This window comes from Vitis riparia, chromosome 4 (genome assembly GCF_004353265.1).
Source record: "Vitis riparia cultivar Riparia Gloire de Montpellier isolate 1030 chromosome 4, EGFV_Vit.rip_1.0, whole genome shotgun sequence".
In the NCBI taxonomy this organism is placed as follows: Eukaryota; Viridiplantae; Streptophyta; class Magnoliopsida; order Vitales; family Vitaceae; genus Vitis; species Vitis riparia.
Window position 1 is genome coordinate 16695154 of NC_048434.1, and position 15386 is coordinate 16710539.

Sequence of the window (15386 nt, forward strand, 5' to 3'; positions counted from 1 at the left end):
TGAAGTACCCCAACTACACTTCTGTATGCAGTGCCATCTTCAAGAGGAGTCCCATCATGAATGGAGAGAGCATAACCAGAAGCCATGGGGGAATGAAACAACTTAGAATCAGTCATGGAGGTGCGGACAAGAATATTTGTGATGTACTTATGCTGACTGAGATGTAGACCAGAAGCAGAACGATGCACCTCGATGCCTAAGAAATAGTGAAGAGGTCCCAGATCTTTAATGGCAAAATGATGACCAAGTGAAAGGATGAGCTGGGAAATAGACTCAGAATGAGTGCCTGTGACAATGATATCATCGACATAGATGAGTATGACAAGAAAAATAGACTTGTAAATGAACAATGAAGAATTTGCAAGAGAACTAGAGAAGCCCCACTGAGAAAGAGCATGGCTTAGTTTGGTGAACCAGGCACAAGGAGATTGTTTGAGACAGTAGAGTGCTTTCTCCAATTTACACCTATAATATACTTGAAATCAGTGGTCTTGATCTTAATCAAATGACTCTCCTCGAGTTGGCATGCGACTACATAAATAATATGTGAGTTAGCCACGTAGGAATATTTTGTAGTTTTCATGAGACGATACTGACGCCAGTCGTGCTTGGAGCTCGTTTGGCATTCTTCCAACTTTCACTAAAATTTAAAAAGAAATATCAGCGGTGATGAAAAGTAGTTTCAGCTTTTGGAAAACTACAGTTTTAAAAGTATTATAATTTTTTTAAAAATAAAATTTAAGTGTTTATAAAACAAGAATATTAAATTATTATTGGTAAAATATATAAAGAAAATCATAAAAATTGGAACTGTAACGTTCGAAAAGATACATTTGGCCAACTTCACAAAACTAGTATCAAAGTGCATGCGACAATTGCTTTTTATTTGTTTTACCAAACATAACATGTTAGTAAAAAACTATTGCAAAGTGATTTCTAAGACGCTTAAAATGAATCCCGGACAGGGCCTAATCTGCTTCTTTTCGTTGCTGAAAAGATTGGTCGGACTTTCTTGAAATAATATACTGCGAAAGCCAGGCATAAAAGCCCAAGCTCTCGCTGTCAGAGAAGAATTGGAGATCAATTTCTTATTAACAAAAATTTTTGTATACCTTTTTTTATGTAGAGGGCAAAACCATTTCTGCTTCAATCACTTTTGGGTTGATGTGTAACTCGTTCAAGATTGAGACATTAATGCCTTTTGGAGACAGTTGAAAGCTTTCTGATAATTCAAGAACCCCATAAACCAGAACTCAAAATCATCAGCAGTGACTACTCCCATGTACTTCTGAGATGGATTTTTCATATTCTCACTTTGGTCTACTCTCTTTATCTTTCTCAGTGGGATTGAAACCTGAAAAAGGAAAAAAAAAAAAAAAAACTTTACATAAATGTTAACAAAGAATAGATATAGATATATAAAGAAAGATAGTTATGTGAGTAACCAAACCTTGTAATAGATTCTAACCAATTCACTATTTGGAGAAGAGAATTTGATGGATCTCTCACTGCCAAAGGCAACCCTCTGAGTAGAGAGAAAGAGGAGGCCTGCTATGGGGCCTGCTGTTGTTGATAAATAGCATTGAGAAGCCTTCAACAGATTCTCTCCTTCCGTAACCCCAAAAAGTTGCTTAAAAATTCTCTTCATGCCTCCTTGTTGAAGAATCCTTGCCCCCAAGCTCAGCTTTCCCTTCACAGTTTCAAAGATCCTAGGTGCCAATCTTACTGCACTTCCAGAAAAAAGTTTATAAGAAAAAAAAAAAGATCAATTAATTATTACTAGAATGTTATTCCATAGAAGTAATTCTTATGATTCAATACGTATATTCTCTTGTTTACTTCAAACTCCCACCAGCCAAACAATTACATAAACTACATGTCAGACCTATATCTATATAGGAAGTAAGAGTCCCAGGAGATATGCATGCCTCAATTCTCAGTCAAGACATGCTTTTATGTTTTGGAAATTGACATGAAGAATAAGAGAAGGTTAAGTACTTGCCATGTTCTCTGATTCCATGCACAATGTTATCACCCTTTTTCCCATGTTGGTTCATCATATTCTTCATCCTATCCACTTCATCTGCAATTTTGAAGACAACCCCATTAGCAAAAGGACTGCAATTTTGAAGTTTTAAGTAGAAAGTAGTTATATGGGCATGTGGTTGAAAGAGAGAATCTTAATCTTACTATGATTTAATGGCAGAGATGGATTTGAAGAAGAGGGATTCTCATTTGGGAAGCTGATTGGGATTCCAATGACCTGTCCAGCAACTTGGTTCTTCATTTCTCAAACTTCAACTGGTGTTCCACAATGCTCTCTCCTTTCAGAGATTGAAGAGGTACTACTCCCAAAGGTTGATCAACCCTTGGGGAATGTAAGTGTATTTAAAAGGATAAAAATTGTTGGTGACTCTCAACTTTTAGTGGAATGAGTCATTCATGGGGTCATCAACAACAAGAAATCTTTGAAGATTTCTTTTATGAAAGATTGTCAAGAAAGATACAGTTTGTGGTGGAAGTATCAAATCATCAAAGATACTAGAATAAAGATGTAAGGTTAGAAAAGGGTCTGTTTCTTGTTATTTAAGGTTTGTTCGGTTGCTTACATGGTAGGGCTTTGCATGGGACTCAATAATTTCATGCATTTAAAATCCCCTTAATGATAAGTCATAGGGCTTAAGAGCATGTAAATGGATAGCCTCTAGAATGTTCTTGACAGTTATTTTATGCTAGAGCTGTCCAGTGCTTTTTCCACCCTAATCAATAATTGAAAATTCTGGAGCTAGACATTGTAGAAACTTGAAGGATTAGGGGGTGACTCCCTTTTCGAAAAATATGAAATAAATTTGTCCCCTGATGAGTTTGGTAGTCGAATATAACCTTGGAAGATGTTATGCCAACAGTAGCCCTAGTATAATTTGTTATGAGAGTGAAAGCTTTAATACTACAAGATGTTGTTTTACATATATGTTTAACTCCATCTCATAATTTTTCTCTCTCAAAATTTAGAATATTTATTAGGATATTCCAGCCAACTCGTAGGATATCTAATTTTCTAGGAAATACTAATATGTAAAATAATCTACATAATATTCTTTGAGACACTTAATAAATCATTAAGATATGTAAGATGTTTAATGGCTAACAAGTCTTGAGCCTAACTATTGAGATATTCTAGATCCAAGAGAATGAGTTGAGCCAAGAAAATAAAACAGACACCTATATGAAATTTTGCAGGGAGACCTATAACTTTGAACCAGTTTATCCCATTTGAAAGTTTTCTACAAGGGAATATAATCAAACTTTCTTGTATGAGAAATTGCTAAGTAGGTTTCAAACTTTGAGCTAGTCAAATTAGGTCAGTTTCACTGTGATGAAGATATATGTGAATGAGTAATGAAACCATATTGAAATTAAAATTGTCATTAATTACTTACATCAAGATTAGATTAATAACCCCCCATCTTATTATCTTTATGATTGATAATATAATATTTTATCTTATACTTTGCTTAATCCAATATTAAATTGAATGAAATTATAATCTAAGTATGTTTAATCTTAATTCATGATCAAATGAGATTTCCTAGGCATTGCCTCTTCGAAGTCACATTGTCTAGGTCTTCAAAAGACTATTTTTATGTACGCTGCTTGGCTTGATGGCTTGGGCGACCCAGACGATCGTCTTTGACTAATTTGAGGATTCAAAGACTTGGTTGAAAAATGATTTTTGATGGCATTTGGATATGACATAATGAAGAGAAAAAATCAATTAGAAACAAATAATTAACATATCCTCGACAAAAACAATATTCTTTATTCTTTCTTTTATCCTTATTTTGTGGAAAAAAAATAAAAAATAATGAATATTTAAAATAGAAATATCTGAAAAGTTTCCCCACATTCACAACCACATGCTTGTCATATCATGTTGACATGGGTGGGTGAAGCTGAAGAATCCGACTATCAAAGATTAAACATAGATCTTTTTTTCCTTTTTTTTTTACTTGTTTTAGTTTTCTTCCTTTCTGTATATTTGCCCCAGGAAATTCTTGCAGAATCACTGGAAACCAATGCTAATGATTTGCCTTGAAAAGTTGGAGGAAAGGACAATGGAGAGGAAAATTATAAGGAAAGAAAAAGGTGAAGTTGTGGGAAAATAGTTATCATGATATGGAATTGCATCATATTGGTATTATCATATGAAGTGTATAGTTGACTTGATAGGACTGATTCTATCAAATATAGAAGTGGCAGGTAGTTATTTTGCTAGTTTGGGATAATTTTCTGTATAATTTTGATAGAATCATTTTCAAATAATCAAATTGATATGATAAAATTTTCATTAAAATTGAAATAAATTTATGCATAAGTGATATAACTTCTAAAAATATTGATATGAATTTCATTTTGTTGATAGGTACAATCCTTTGTTTTATCTACAAACATTGTGACTACTATTTCTACAAGAAGATTTCTATTCTAAAAAAAAAATATTATTTGAATTTTGGAATAAAAGATTATTTATTGATATTGTGTTTTAAAAGCAAAAGGACTTTTTACAACATATTTATTTAAGGTGTTACCCCTTATTATATCAAAATAAGAAAAGACATGTTTGAGAGTGTAAGGACATTGACTTGCTAGCTAGCACCAAAGTTATTTTATAAGAAAATCTCAAAAAATCATGTCTCTTAATAATAAATTATCCTTTTGCACGAAATTCATAATCCAACTATTGCAATTTATCCAAAATAGTAGTGGTATTTTAAACTACTAATAATAAAATGTCACTATGATACTAAACTCAAGACTAAGAACTAAGTGATCTTTTTTAGATGTGTTTGTAAAATGACTTTGGTACTTAGCCTCCAAGTCAGGGTCATTACAAATAATATCAAAGTCGATCTTTGACCTTGGTGTGAGAGTTTGTTTGACTTCATAGAGGTATCTGTCTATTTAATCCCATAATCTCATAGGCACAATGAGGATGTTGTGCTTATATGAAGGGAGATTGCAATATCTTACATTAGATAAAGGAGAAAGTTCTTTGTGATATATATATAAACTTCCCTTAATTTTGTAGATGCTTTTTAAAGTCATAGGGGCTCTATAGAAGAAATAACACTACGGTTTTCAATGAAATTTTTCACATTTTTATTGATGTAATAAGAGTTGACTTATATGCATAGCTAGGAAAAACTATTTACGACAATGCACATCAATTTGTCTACAACTACGCAGCAATTACAAATTTGTTAAAGTCAACACAACAAACAACAGTTACAAGAATATACAAAATTGATTTTGAATGATCTTGCTTGATTGTAGGTTATCTATTCAATCATTGCCTTGATCCTTGCAATCTGTCTTTATACACCCCCGCAAGATTAAGCTTCCATCAGCAAGCCTAATCTTGTATCTCAACATTTCGGTTCTTTGTCTTGCCAATGGCTTTGTCAACAAATCAACCAATTGGTCTTGTGTATGAACATGTCAAACTTGGAGAGAACCACATTAAACTAGATCACGAACAAAATGGAGATCAATTTGTATGTGTTTCATGTGTGAATGTTGGACTGGATTGAAACTTAGATACGTAGCACCAAGGTTATCACAGAGTAATAAGGGAGCTGCTTTTAGTGGAAAACCCAGCTCGTGAAGAAGTCTAAGAAGCCACATTGTCTCGGATGTCGTATTTGCAAGAGCTCGATATTCAGCTTCGGTGGTAGATCTTGCAACTAATCTTTGTTTCTTTGAGCTCCATGAAATGGGATTTGGGCCTAAGAAGCTAATATAGGCAGATGTGGAGTGTCGATCATCAATATTTCCAACCTAATCAGCATCAGAATAGGTGATTAAAGCTGAAGGTCCAGATTTTGTGAGTTGTATACCATGGAAGATGGTTTGCTTTAAGTACCAAAGAAGCCTTTTTGTTGCTGTAAAGTGAGTGGTGGTAGGCTTGTGCATGAATTGGGACTACTTGTTGACCGCAAATGAAATATCTAGACGTGTTAAAGAAAGATATTGTAGGCTACCGATTCTTCGAAATTCTGTGTTGTCCACATTTGTTGTGCCATCAAGTAATTTGAGAGACTAAGTTGTTGAAAGAGGAGTTAAGACATCTTTGGCACTACTCATGCTGGTATTTGATAGTAACTCTCGAATGTACTTGTGTTGTGAGAGAAATAGTCCTGCTTGAGTAGGTACAACTTCCACACCAAGAAAAAAAATGAAGTAGACCCATATCCTTAAGATAGAAACGATATCTCAATTGCTTGATAATTGAAGCCACAAAATTTTTGTTATTTCCTGTAATCGCAATATCATCAACATACACCAAGAAATAATGGATTATAGAGTCCTTTCGATAAATAAACAAATACGAATCATCTCTAGAATTATTAAACCCAAGTTCAAGCAGTACATTTTTTAGTGTAGTGTACCAAGCCCTAGGAGCTTGTTTGAGGCTATATATTACCTTTTTGAGCCTGCAAACATGATTGGGTTTAGATGGATCTTTGAAGCCCGGGGGTTGCATCATATATACAGTCTCAGATAATGCACCATGTAAAAAGGCATTATTAACGTCCATTTGCCTTAAATCCTAACCATTCACAAAGACAACAGACAAAATGGTTCTAATGGTGGTTGGTTTAACTACTGGACTGAAGGTCTCTTTGTAATCAAGCTCTAGACGTTGATTATAACCCTTTGCAACTAAGCGGGCTTTGAATCGATCCACTGATCCATCAGGTTTTCTCTTGACCCTAAACACCCATTTGCAGCCCACTGGGTTACAATTAAAAGGGATTGGCACTAAATCCCAAGTTCCATGCTTCATGAGAACTGTAAGCTCACTAGACATAGCATCACGCCACTGTGGTTGAGATAAGGCCTGACTCACACAGGTTGGTTCAATGGTCTTAGGGAATGGATGTTTAGACACAGAATTTAGTTATTTGGGTTTAAAAATTGTCCATTGACTGAGTGGTCATTTGGTGAAGACGTTGAACAGATGGGTTTAAGAGAATTTGAGCATTCGGGTTTTGGGAATTTTCAGTCTATCCTATTGTTTGCTCAACAAGTGAGGAGTGAGGAAGCAATGAGTTTGAATCAAGCAAACAAGTATTGGGACTAGAACTAGGAAATGAAGAATTCAAGTGCAAGGAATTTTGACCTAAATTTTCAGATGAAATCAAAAGAGAAGAAGAAAGAGGGTTGACAAGATTACCTGAAGATGATGCGTTGATGGCGGCTACACCTTCTGAAGTCATTGATGCGGGTAGCGGGGCAGATGGCGTTGGCAAGGGCACGGGCATGACCTGGGCATCGGAGAACAGAGGGGCATTGTGAGATTCTAGTGTTTAGATTTTCGGTTTGGTAGAAGACAGAGTGGGAGTGTTTGGTTCGTCGAATAGAACATGCCTGAAATGTAAATCTTTTGAGTTTTAAGGTCAAGACAATTATAGGCAATTTAGGTTTGAGAGTACCCGATAAACACACAAGGTAAGATTTTGGCTGCATTTTATGAGTGTTGTAAGGTCGGGTAAGTGGGTAACAGAGACACCCAAATTTTCTTAATTTGAGGTAATTTAGTTTTTGACCAAAGAGAGCTTCAAAAGGAGAACGGTTTTGAAGAAGAGAAGTGGGTTGCCTATTGATTAGATAGGATGTTGTCTGGAAAAAGCATGAGCCAATATGAAAAAGGTAGCGATGTATCATGGAGAAGAGTGAGACCCGTTTCGACAAGATGACGATGACGACACTTGGAGACACCATTTTGTTGTGGAGTGTGTGGGGCGGTGGTATAGTGACCAATACCATTGACCAATAAAAAGGATTTTAAAGCAATGGGTTCCCCACCATTATCAAAGTACAAATTTTTTATTTTGGTTTGGAAGCATGTTTCTACAAGTTTTTTGAAGTGAGGAAAAATTATAGACACCCCGGATTTTGTAGCCATTGGATAGAACCACATGTATTTTGTGAAGTGGTCAACCAAAATGAGGTAATAACAAGATTCGTCGATACCGATATAATGTGCAGGTCCCCAAACATCGGTATAAATAAGTTCAAGTGGTGCATGACTTTGAAGACTATTGGTATGAAAAGATTGTTAATGTGCTTTATTAATGGAGCATGGACTACATAATTGAGAAAGATTTTTTTCTTTGACAATGGGAAGAGAAATATTCTTAACAAGATGTTGGACTATTCAAAGAGATGGATGCCCAAGACGCTTGTGCCACCCATCAATTGAGGTTCGTTCATGCACATTAGTGACCATTTTGGAGGTGGGAGACATCATTGATTCTAGAAAAATGTACACACCATTTTCACATGCTCCTTAAAGTAGAATCGCCCCCATGATCTTGTCCTTCATAAAGAAATGAAAATGGTGAAATTCAACAACAACGTTATTTTGTTTGGTAAGATGATGAACGAAAATTAAATTTTTGGAAAGGTTTGGAACACAAAGGGTATCACTCAAGATGAAAGTGTGGTTGGGTGAGTGTAATTCCAAAGAACCAATGTGTGCCAAGAATTACTTCATCAGTACCATCATATTCATTGTGAATGGACAAATTTACAAGATCACCCGTTATATTGTGAGAGGTCGTTGAGTCCATGAGCCAAGTTTTGTCTTTTCCATTAGAAGAGGTTACACAGTTGACTGTGAAATCTTTGGACTGGAGTTGAGGACAATGCTTTGCAGTATGGCCTATTTGTTCACAAAACTAAGAATGCAGCGTGTAACATTTCTGGTTGTTATTGGGTTTGCCAAACCCATAGTTGAAGCGACATCTATCACATTGGTGGCCATTGGATTGGCGGGCTGAGCTTTGACCTTGATTACGTTGAGACCTATTCGGTTTATAAGACTTCTTTGAGAAGTCACCTCCAGATGAAGGTTGGCCTTTGTTTGTGAAGTTTGCTATCATCAACATCTGTTGAGTAGCAACTTCTAGATGCCAAAAGTAGGACTCGTGACCCTTTAAGAGGTCGTGCAGCTCTTCAAACACCAAGGACTTATCCCGTGCTCAAATCGGTGTAATGATCTCACGAAAATCAAGTCCTAACCCATTCAAGACATAGAGGGTTAAATCGTCATCAGAAATTGGATGATCGATGATGGTGATTTCATCCACCAAAGCCTTCACAGCATGCAAAAAAATCAAAAATTGACTTATTTCCACATTGAATCAAGGTGAGTTCCTCCCTGAGTTGCATAGACTTTGTTCTTGAACGGCTAGCAAATAACGTGTTGAGTTTATTCCAAGCCTTATGTGATGTTTTTGTTGTGGCTATGAGCGGTGTGATTGTGGGGGATGTAGAGGCTATGATGGCACTAAGGATAAGTTTATCCTGTCGAACCCAATGAATTTTGTTGAGATCGGTAGTTGAAGTGCCAACGGGAGAAGGGCAAGAAGATATGTCATTGACATAGTCAAGCAAATCATAGCCAATAAGGAGTGCTTCGAATTCAGCACGCCATTGAGGAAAAGTGGAGGGTGTTAACTTTTCATTGATTTGGGCAGTGATATTGAGGGCAATAAGTTGTTTATCAGTGCCAGAAATGGAATGGGTATTGAGTGGGATGGATTCTAAGGAGGAGGACATATTTAGGATCGGATGCTCTTGAGAGAATAACTCTGATACCATATAGAAGAAATAACACTGTTGTTTTCAATGAAAATTTTCACACACTTTTATTGATGTAATAAGAGTTGACTTATATACATAGCTAGGAAAAACTATTTACAGCAATATACATCAATTTGTCTACAACTCTGCAGTAGTTACAGATTTGTTAAAGTCAACATATCAAACAACGGTTACAAGCATATACAAAATTGATTTTGAATGATCTTGCTTGATTGTAGGCTATCTGTTCAATCAAGCTCTCTGAACTTAAAACAAACACTACTTACACAGTTGAGAGTGAGTTGTTACAAAGAAAGTGTAGTAGAAATGAAAAGAATTTGAAGAAAGTGGAAAAAATAATTAATTCATAATTACTTTTAAAATTATGATTCTATTTGATAATTCAAATATGAAAATTAGTTTTCTCAATTATTTTTTTATTAAGGAAATATATGTTTATAGACAATACAATAATTATTATTCAAAATATTTGAAAAAAAAAACTGAAATTACTTCTTATTCTAAAAATTCAATAGTAAAAAGTTTGTTGAACATGTTTTCTAAGTAGAAAAAGTATTTACTATCCTAGAAAGGGAAATTTTGTTTTTAAAAATAGTTTTGACTAGGTTCTAAGATTTTCTTTTTTTATTTTAATCATTTATAAAATATTTTAGAAGTAAATGAGTAAATTATCATTTGAAATCATGTTTGACAAAAATAATTAGACAAGGTATAAAAATTTAATATATTAATTTACAAGTGGATATATTTATGTGATATACATTTTCTATATTTTATTTTAAAAATAGAAACTTATATATAAAATATAAGAACTTTTGTGCAAGAAATATAAATTTACCTATATCTATCTCAATATTTCAAAATTTTGAGGAAGATTTTTTTTTTTTCACTTCATTGAATTTTAAAAAATGTTTTCATATATACAAGCAATGCATCTTTTTTTGGGTATAAAATTCATGGATTTTATATAGGAATTTTTTATTCTTAAAAGTAAAAAAGCAAATATTTCCATAGGAATTTTTATTTTTAAAAATAAAAATAATTTGTTTTCTTTCCTTGGGCTCTTTGGGTGGGCAAAGTAAAATTTTCAAAATTTTTAATACAAACATGAAGAATAGATAGTAATTTTTTTAAAAAATAATTTAAATAAGGATTCTAACATGATAATAAAAATAGAAATCATGTATATTTATGTTTTAAAAAAAATGGTAGTACATTTGCCTTCTATTTTGAAAAAAATAATTGATTTAAAACATTAAATTTCTATATTTGCTTGGATTCTTCTAAAATTTTGATGAAATTATGTGGTTTTACTATTTTTATTAAGAATAAAAATTAAAATAAAATTCAAGTAAATTAAATTAGTACTTTATTTAGGTTTTTATATTTATCTAAAATTAAAGGGTAAAAGTGTCTTTCTCTTGATGAGCATTCTCGTCTTAACGATAAAACTGAAAATTGCGCGGGCATTTTCTCCTATTAACAGCTTTCAAAACCGTTAACGTTCTCTTGACTTCTCTTCTTGATTCTCCTTGCTTCCCGAAATCTGAACCAGAGGAATAAACCCTAAACCTAGCAATTGAGATTTTTTGTGGAGCACGGAGAGAAGATGGAAGGCGAAGGTGTGCTGCTGATAGCGACCAAACAACGTCTGCTTGTCGTCGACTTGACGAAGTTGCAAAGCCTTGACTCCACAGATACCGAATTTCCGGCAGCGCCGCTATCGGCCGTGCAAGTGTTCAATTTCGTGGAGAAGGGGTTTCCCTTTGGAGCGAGTTTTTTTATGCGGGAATCCAAACTCTACATGGTCGGCGGTGAAAAAACTCGCGGCGGATTATCACAAGAAGAGCTTTGTACTCCATCCAGCGCCAATCTTGATGAATCGTTTGGGAAAAGAGGACTTTCCCCGTATATCTACTTTTCGGATCTCACGACGCTGGATTCTATCACCCAATTCTGCGAGCACACTCTCACCATGCTTGCGCCAAAGACCAGCCCCATTATCGAAGAGATTGAAGGCAAGATTTACGCGCTCTCGGGTCCTTCTTGCCACTATGAAGATTTCTTGCCGGCCCCCGTGTTTGAGGTTTATGATCCATCACTTGACCTATTGGAGGCCCTGCCTCTTCCTCTCTTCTACCAGGAAAATAGTTATGATGGCTCTGATAATATTATACGTGACTACTCTGTTGTGGGAACCACCATTTATGTGCGGGCTGGTGACAATTATTATTCTTACAGCGTCAATGACAGAAAATGGGATTTTCTAGGGAATTCAGAGCATGAAATACCCGTCCAGGCACCTTTGCTGCCTGGTATTAATGGCAAGTTTGTGCCTGCTTACAAAGACATCCTCATCTGCTTTTCTCTCCATGCCCTGTCTGCATTGATGCTCCCTCAAGATGGGGGTCCTCCTTTAATTCAGTTTTTGCATGAGGTGTACGAGGATCGTCTTGATATGCATTCATGGAGGGAAGTGGGAGCAGTTGTTGCAATAGGTGAGCATGAGATGTGCGTCATCAGGCCTAAAGTAGTAGAAATTGAAAATGTCATCATCCACCGCATTTATGTGGCCACTTTTCGTGTGGAGAAACTGAATTCCTCATCTCCAGCTCCCAAGCTAGCCGAGACTGCTTCTAACTCCCAAACTTCTGATCATGATAGTGGTAATTGTCATTATAGATAGTCATGTTATTTTAAGTATAGATATCATGTTATTTAAGTAAAGAATTCTATGTTGTAGATGTTCAAGACACAGCTGATTCAGCACCCGTTCGAGATAGTAATCATTCAGTACCCTTCTTGTCTGTTACATGCCTCAGCAAAGGTTTCTATAACCTCCCTGAATGGGGTTGTGAAAGGCCTAAAATTCGCAGTGCCTTCTTCCATCGATGGTCTGTCTTCACTCTCTTCTCTCTTTGTACATTACTAGTTTAATTTGTCTAAGGCATCTTCATGCATGTTCAGGAGTATCAGAAATGCTTTTCTTGGACATTTCTATGGTAATTCCAAGGATCAAAAGATTGTTATTTCTATTGTTCATTTAAGTTTATTGTTATTTCTATGATAAAGCATGAATCTACCATCCATGTGTTTATTGTGTGGATAATACTTGTGCTTGCACGATGACATTGGGAAGCATTCGTGAAGTATCATCTTATTGCAGGTCTAAAGTTTCTCCAGAGTAAGCTTGTTGATTGGTTTGAGGATTGAGCTGTCAAGGTGGTTGTTTCCTGTAATTTGGGCTGAGTAGGGAAGAAGTCAACCAATTCACTTAGAGTTCAGTTCTTTTGATGGTTTAAATATTCTCTGTCAATGGCCTCAAAGTAGTCTCTATCCTTCTTTGTTGAAAAATGCTTCAATTCATTTTCACATTCTTTTGTGTAGATGTCATTTTGCCAATATTTTCAATTTGTATAGATGCCATTTGGCAAATATTTTCAATGATACTGTTTTCTCCATTTGTGAAAATGTGTCCTTTCCAACCAATACAGTTGATTTTCTATGATTTTTCTCCTTTCTTCCCATACAGTTTTGACAATTGAAAATTGATTTTCAAAAATCCATTTAGTTTTTCCAATATCTACTAGAGAATTCCATACAGTTTTGACAATTGAAAATTGATTTTCAAAAATCCATTTAGTTTTTCCAATATCTACTAGAGAATTGTTTGAAAGGGATTTACAAGGATCAAATAATAAAAGTGTGTTTGGGAGTGATTTTTAAAAACGTTTATAGTATTTTTAACATTTGAATTATAAAATTTTTCAAGTATTAGAAATATTAAAAACGCTTCCTAGAATCATTACCAAACGGGTTCTAAGGCAATTGAAGGCTCTACTTTAGTTTTCTTTTAGATTGTTAAATGTTTCATTTTCTTTTTCTTATCCTACAAAAAGGTAAATTTCAGGTTACATTTATATGACCATCATTTAACTATTGCAATGCAGGTCACATGGATATGGCCAACTTGGACATTGGTCATGGTCTGAGAAATGAAAATTGTTTTTAGAAAATGAAAATTAAAAAAACACTTTCCAAATCAAAAGCAACGAAAAAGGAGCTTTTTTTGGAAAGTATAATTAAAAACGATAGTTAATAAGGTGGAGCGGCCAGAACGTTCAAGCATTTGATTTAGACTAGTTAATGTAGTTTTCCATTGTTTCCAATTTTCCTAATAAAATATGATTTCTAATTTGAATGGAAGTCCACTAGAGTTTATCTCCTCTATATATTTCTCATATTGCATGATTTCACGTTATGTGCCAAAGCTTTACTTCACTATCCTCTAAACTTAACCCAACATTACTACAAAGAAAAATTAAAATTTGTTGAGTTCAAGGTAGCAAGATTGCATCCCCTCAAGTTGTTGAGGAGCCCACTAAGGAGCATGGAGCTGCGCTTTCGTTAACATAAGAGTAGATTCGGATATTGACAAGGTAAGTCTCAAGTAATAGCAACTCTTAGGTAAAACTTTATACCTATTTTTTTTAATATTTAGTAGATTTTAGCTCTACGGCCTTGAATTTTTGGTTTTTATATTTGTAAAGTCTTTGGGAAGGCTTTGTGGATGGTTTTTCAAGTAAACTATATCATTTTATGTGATTGAATGTTCTTTGTTCTTATTGATTAATTATATTCTATTATATATATATATATATATAATAAAAGCAAAAGTTTTGGGCAAATATTTAGTTCACCAATGGATCTACCTATTTCATCCAATTTTAATGGTGGTCCCTTACAAAATTCGACTGCATTCCAAACCTCATTCCCCTTCCATTCTTGAAAGGAATTCAATATAGGCTTTATAGTGGGGATAATTGTTGTCATCAAAATATGGTGAATTTTTATGAATGGCTCCACTCTTTGTGGTCCCATGATATAAGATCTTAACGGAACAAAATATATATATTTAAAAATTTTCCGATTTGGATACCAACAGAGGGTTTAAGATCTTATACGTTGAAATTACATAGTGGGGGAGAGGATGAATAGGTACTTAAATATTTGCCCAAAACTTCTCGCTTTTATTATATATATATATATATATATATATATATCCAAATCGGAAAATTTTTAAAATAAATTTTTTTTTTGCTCCGTTAAGATCTTAAATCATGGAACCACAAAGAGTGGAGTCATTCATAAAAATTCACCATATTTTGATGACAATAATTATCCCCACTAGAAAGCCCATATTGAATTCCTTTTGAGAATGGAAAGGGAATGGGGTTTGGTCAAATTTTGTAAGGGACCGGCATCAAAATTGGATGAAATAGGTAGATCCATTGGTGAACTAAAACTAATATTATTTTAGAAAATAATAATATTTAGTAATAGTTTATTTAAAATTAAGTATAAGCAAACAAAATTTATTTTTCAACTTATGGAAATAAATTATTTTTTTTTATTGCATAAATACATTTATTATCCAATTGAGGATATGATTATTTCGTGCATTCTAATTAAGAAAATTCTGATCCACCTTAGTAGATGGATAGGTGGCTTGTCATTGTTAAGTCATGGGTGTCATCACAACTTGGCCTGAGCTTTATATGTTTTGCCCCTCTGGATAGAGCAAGAGGGTTTTCAAGTGCTATTTTGTTGTTTTTGCTACCTCATCAATGTTTATGTGATGATGGTTTAGGTCCTTTTGGGTTTGATACTTTCATATGTATTTGGATATTCGATGTATTTTGGACATCTTTATC

General features: G+C 34.4%; 2 protein-coding genes across 4 annotated transcripts; one reads left to right on the forward strand and one right to left on the reverse strand.

The window, feature by feature from the left end:
- Positions 1–870: 870 nt before the first annotated feature.
- LOC117913441 (GEM-like protein 4) lies at positions 871–2349 on the reverse strand. Of its 2 annotated transcripts, none has more exons than XM_034828422.1 (4): positions 2264–2349; positions 2003–2083; positions 1451–1725; positions 871–1354 (listed from the first exon to the last, which is right to left on the reverse strand). In XM_034828422.1, the coding sequence occupies exons 2-4, from the start codon at positions 2067–2069 to the stop codon at positions 1178–1180; spliced, it is 519 nt and encodes a 172-aa protein (XP_034684313.1). In that variant the 5' UTR covers positions 2070–2083; positions 2264–2349; the 3' UTR covers positions 871–1177. The 2 variants fall into 2 exon arrangements, with proteins under 2 accessions (XP_034684313.1, XP_034684312.1); XM_034828421.1 differs by having other exon boundaries at positions 2191–2349.
- An 8840-nt stretch (positions 2350–11189) lies between these two features.
- On the forward strand, positions 11190–13099 carry LOC117913652. 2 transcript variants are annotated; one of them, XM_034828688.1, is made up of 3 exons: positions 11190–12338; positions 12416–12566; positions 12839–13099. In XM_034828688.1, the coding sequence occupies exons 1-3, from the start codon at positions 11282–11284 to the stop codon at positions 12858–12860; spliced, it is 1230 nt and encodes a 409-aa protein (XP_034684579.1). In that variant the 5' UTR covers positions 11190–11281; the 3' UTR covers positions 12861–13099. The 2 variants fall into 2 exon arrangements, with proteins under 2 accessions (XP_034684579.1, XP_034684578.1); XM_034828687.1 differs by lacking the exon at positions 12839–13099 and adding an exon at positions 12640–12750.
- The last annotated feature ends 2287 nt before the right edge of the window (positions 13100–15386 follow it).